The sequence below is a fragment of the Gavialis gangeticus genome, unplaced genomic scaffold (genome assembly GCF_001723915.1).
Source record: "Gavialis gangeticus isolate Ggan-Ray unplaced genomic scaffold, GavGan_comp1, whole genome shotgun sequence".
Classification (NCBI taxonomy): domain Eukaryota; kingdom Metazoa; phylum Chordata; order Crocodylia; family Gavialidae; genus Gavialis; species Gavialis gangeticus.
This window is the reverse complement of record NW_017729029.1, coordinates 39,995,102-40,000,359: the sequence shown is the minus strand read 5'-3', so window position 1 is coordinate 40,000,359 and position 5,258 is coordinate 39,995,102. Positions and strand designations below refer to the sequence as shown.

The following is a 5,258-nucleotide window of genomic DNA, read 5'->3' as shown; positions in this document are numbered from 1 at the left end:
AACTACTCATAATAGATACCAGTGATGCAAAGGGAAACACTACCTTTTAAATGTTTAAACAGACTGTCACCTAAATGCTCTTGGTGTTCTGCTCTAGGAAAACAATTCATTAAAGTTCAACCCTACTCTTACAGGAGCACAAGCAAATGAGCTGTATATATTTCAGCAGAGGGTGCTATAAACTAGGATATACAGTGTAAAGTGACACTGAAGTCCACTTTGAAGTTTGCTTCTGACTTTACTAGCTGCCTAATGCCTTCTGCTAAAGTATGTTTGAGTGGGTCAAACATTCCCTTATTGTTATAAATCTATTAGAATAAGAAATGGAGGCTGATTTCTGTTTTAACTCAAACTGAGTGTTGGCTGGATCAGTTGAGAGTGGGATTTCTTACCCTTAATCAACAAGCCCAGTACCTCCATCCTCCACCTCCACTAAATCATTTCCTCTTGTTTGGTATTAGATGGTGTCATTCCACCTACCGAGGAAGATCGCAGGAAGATCATCAGGCAGATGAAAGTGCGCACAACATTAAAAGGGGACAACAGTTGGATCAACCCACAGAACTCGGATTCTGAGGATGAAAGAAAGAGTCCATTGTAAGTGGGATTACCCCTGCCAGCTTTTTGTCCCTGTCTTTCCTCACCCTTCCCCCTCAAACTGGGCTGTTTTAGGAGACCTCATTCCCCAAACTCACTGAAATCCTAGACACCCCCATCTCTATCTGGATCTCCTTGCCTTGTTATAGGGTCCTGCTGCTGGCTGTGAATTTTAGTCACATGGGCACATTACTTTTATTTACTTTTGATAAATGCACATTAGAGGGAATTCTGTAGAAATGACTTTTCCACGGAGCCATGGAGCCGGCAGCTCAGAGAAATTGTTAAGCTCCAGGAACCAGAACAAAATCAGCTGAACTCATGGAGCCAGATTCTGCTCTCTGGTTGATGGGAAGGCAAAAAGGGTCTATAAAGCTGCCTTGTTTAAATAGATGCAGATCCCATTGGTGGAGAATCTCTGAATGATATGTAACTGGCACAGCTAGCTTTTCCTTACCCTTGGCTGGCCCCAGCATCAGAGCATACAGCAACCTTTAGCTATTCACCCTTTGCATGGGGCATTGAGTGAAGCTCTGCACCACTTGCCCTGAAGGTCCAATTTATGACATTGTTTAATTAAAAACAGAAACAAATAAAAGTCATTATTCTCCAAACAAGGCTTTCAAAAGCTAATGTTTCTATCACCTTAACACTGAGGAGCATGTGTAGAAACCTTAGCATATCAGCAAGTTGGGACCTGCCTGGTAATCGCAGGACTGCCCAAACCTAACTCTGGCTTAGAAGTGGACACTTTCCGATTTTTTTCTCTCTACTCATCTCTAAAGCTACATCTACATCTAGAGCACCTGAGCTACCAGGAAGCCTTAGACAGCCTGATCCTGCAAGCTCAGGAGGGAACTAGATCCCTGTACCAGCTTTGTGGTCAGAGCATCTCACTGGGCACATCTACATGTGATATTAATTTGAAGTAGGCTTACTGTGCAGTAAGTCTACCCAGGATCATGTCTACAAATGCTCCCTCTTGGGAGCAGATATGCTTCCAATGGGCGTGTCCACACGAGCGCAGCCGTGCAGTATGTGGTGCTGCAAACACATCTGCAGCACTGTGTACCACACAGTCAGGTGTTCTGCACGCTGAAAGGGCACATTTCCTGTGTGTGCGCTACTCTGGCTTTTTTTTCTGTGGGTTTTTTTGACCTCTGGGTATCCAGCGGTCAAAAAAACCCATGAGAAAAAAACTGAAGCAGCGAACACACGGGTAGCACACACCACTGAAAAGCAGAGCCAGGCTGCTTGGAGCCACACCGCTGTTGCAGTCCCAGGAGGCCCTCAGGACCCCAGGTAAGGCTGCCGTGGCCTGCACAGTGCTGGCCCCAGTTTCCCCTATCACCCCCAGCCTAAATTTCTGCATGCCAAAGCATGTGTGGCATAGGTGTTCCCCTGGGAGAAGTAGCTGTGGCTCAAGGTGTGCTACTGCTACTTGTCCCCGGAGAACCAAATGTCCATGCTCATCTGGATGTGGCCAATGGGAGCAACCTGGTACAGGGCTTCTCCCGCTGGGTGCTAGCCCAGGGGCTAGCAGGGAGCACAGGCCGGTCCCCATGCACACAGGGACAGGAGAACTTTGCCAGCTGCAGCAGCAGCAGCTGTCTCCTGGCCCTGTACACATAAGATGGGGCTTGATGTGCATGGGGCCAGGAGATGGCTACTGCTGCAGAGATTTCATGTCCCATGCACATGAGGACAAGCCCTGTGCCCAGCAGGACTTCCCTGGTCAGCCTGGGACTGGCCAGGAACTGTCCCATTCTAGGCTGAGTGGGGAACTCTCCATGCAGCCCAGAGCTGGCTGGGACCTGCCACCGAACGGGACAGTTCCTGGCCAGTCCCAGGCTGACCAGGGAAGCAGGGAGCTCCTGAGCCCTGGTGCTGCTCAGCTCCCAACTCCTGTTGGGAACCAGAAGTTGAGCAGCACCAGGACGGGGGTGGGCAGAGAGCTACCCTGTCCGGGAGCTATTCAGCTCCCAGTAGTGCCAGGACCAGGGGAATCCCGTGTCCCCTTTTGCCCCCCTAGTGTAGGGGCTGACCAGGAGCAATTTTCTTCCCAGACAGCATCTATATATGCACAGTTAGTTTACTACCTGTATTTATGGGTAGTAACTAACTGTGCAGTAGACTAATTTACTGTGCCATAAATGTTTGCATGTGTAGACCCTGATGCTTTACTGTGGAGTAGATTAGTGTACTCCACAGTAAAGCATCTCACATAGACACACCTGCTGACACAGGAATCTACCTGCACCTGTGTGGTTGCAGGGTTAGGACCTATCAACATAAATATATGGGGTAGGTGAGGAGCAAGAGCCCTCACCCCTTTGGATTTTTTGTAAATAACTCTCTCATGATCAGTTTTACTGCTGCTTCCCCTACACAGCCTCATGTCATTTCTCATTATACCTTGCCTCTCAGTTAGACAACAGGACTTCCCAGGCAGAGCCCTTGCTTTCCTCCTATCCTCCACAGCATCTTGCATATCAGGGATGTATAAATAATAATAGCAACATGTGTGACATCGGGAGCATGGTGCCTTGAGGGGGCATTTTCACCTCACCCTGACATGTGAGAAGCTGAAATCTACTGAAGATGAATAATGGGGAGACCAAGGATACAGCTACACTATGTGTCTGGCACTGTCAGTGATGGATTCTCCTGAGCAAACCCTACCCAAATGCTCCAGCTCACATGGGCCAAATCCAGAATGCTCACGAAGGCACTTGCGGACATCTCTTACAGCCACTTTTGAGCATGCCACAGATTGAAGACTAGAGAGCAGCTGCAGTCTTTGAACCCAAAGACTATCAGAACTATGGCTGTAAGGACCATACAAATACCTTGGTATGTAGCTAGAGAGAGAGATGGGTGGAAATCTTGGTTACTTAGATTGTAAGCTTTTTTTGGTTTGTGTTTGTACAAAGCCCAGGACAATAGGGTTCTGGTCCATGCTGTGTGCTCATATGTGGTACTAATATCAATAATAGTAAACCAAGATTTTCAGATGTCAACTGATTTGCAATGTCTCTGTTTATTATTTCCCACCCTGAAGTATTTAAATGGATCTCATTTTTACAAAGTAGTGGGCACCCAGCCTCTAAAAACCAGGCCCCTGCAAAGTTGGGCGCTGCAAAATTGAGGTGTCTCAAATGATGAGCCTCTTCTAAAAACCTTGGTCTAGATACTAGTGGCCTGATTCCTATGGGTCTGCTTGCTCCTTTGTTTCTCACACAGCCTAATTCTAGAGTCAGTAGGTTTCATTGTTTAACAAATTATGTGAGTATCATGTTGTTGCATCATATTTTGGGGTTCTAACTCCAACTGATGGTGTTTCTTTCCTGTTTCCCTAGGACACTTAAACCACAGTCACCTTTTGCAAATGGCCATTCAGACAAGTGAGTTCTTTCTGTAAAAGATAAAACATTAACTACATTGACAGTTTCCTTCTTTCTCCTCCATCTGAGCATGCACATTTGTTTAAGGGGGCACTGTCATAGCAATTTCTTCACTTCACTAATTCTAAAAAGTTCAGTTCAGGACATAGTGGGCATCTCTGCACATGCATTAATGTGCTGTTGTTACTGTGCATTAAGTTTGGTATCTGTAAAAACAGGTACTAATTCAATATGCAGTAACCATGCCTACTGCGCAGTAAGCACCAGCGCATGGCCTTTTAGTGATGTTAATGCATGGTAGACTAATTCTACTGCACATTAACACATCATGGCAAAAGCTGTGCTAATGTGCAGTAAGTATAATTAATCTAGTGTGCATTTAGCATCTCATGTAGACATGACCAGTGTGTCCTGACACTGTTCCATAAAGAAACCATTAAGGGTTATTTCCAATCACAACTGTCAGATGTGATTCTAAGATGTATCACAGAGCACATTTGGCTGGATTTCTACTTTAGTGGCTTTGGATAGTACCAGAACTCCTTGCTGAACAGACAGCCTTGTATTCTATGGCTATTTCCCTTTGAGACTGATATTGCCACTGCTGCTTTTCCTTGTCAGTTTTGATTTACTGATATCTGTTTCCCGTGCAGGTCTCCAGGTTCCAAGCCTCCCTCTGGTTACCTTATCAGGTTGGTATGCAGAGTCCTCAGCCCTCCTAGGAGAGGAAGTACTTGGGCTGTAGATGAAATCGATGGAAGATTTGGGAAATATCAATAATACTTGAGCTTCTACTCTTAGATTAAGGACATGGTGGTTCCTGACAGAGGATAGCCCCTGAGAGTAGATGTTTCAGTGCCTATTGAGAAGTTTAATGGTATATTTTGTGATAATGAGAAATCAGATCTAATAAGCTGGGCAATAGACAATCCCAGCATTGGGGGTGTCAGAAAGGCATTCCCCTGTCCCTCTTACAGAGCACTGCATTGGTGTTCAGTGAAAGTGTTAGCAACATCTTCCAGTGAGGAACTGTGTATTAACTCATAGTAGAAATGGTGGACCCACAGTCTTGTACAGGATCACAAATCCTGTCTTGCTCCATCTGACTTTCATGGGACTTTCATATGGGAGATGATTTTACAATGTTGACTAAAACTCTGGGATAGAAAAGCAGGGTTTTCTCCCCCAAAACTGACTCTTTCAGGGGAGCAGATCCTATTTCATCTGTGTCGATTAGCCAAAATAATAGGTGTACTT

At 45.7% G+C, this 5,258-nt stretch overlaps 1 protein-coding gene across 8 annotated transcripts in view; it reads left to right on the top strand.

Annotated features, from left to right (window-relative positions):
* Positions 1–5,258, top strand: part of ZNF185 (zinc finger protein 185 (LIM domain)) — an 84,755-nt gene that overhangs the window by 11,830 nt on the left and 67,667 nt on the right. For all 8 annotated transcript variants that reach the window (XM_019521446.1, XM_019521447.1, XM_019521444.1 and 5 more), the window contains exons 3-5: positions 462–597; positions 3,957–4,001; positions 4,655–4,693. In XM_019521446.1, the coding sequence (XP_019376991.1) occupies positions 462–597; positions 3,957–4,001; positions 4,655–4,693 (220 nt within the window). The remainder of the gene's footprint in view (positions 1–461; positions 598–3,956; positions 4,002–4,654; positions 4,694–5,258) is intronic.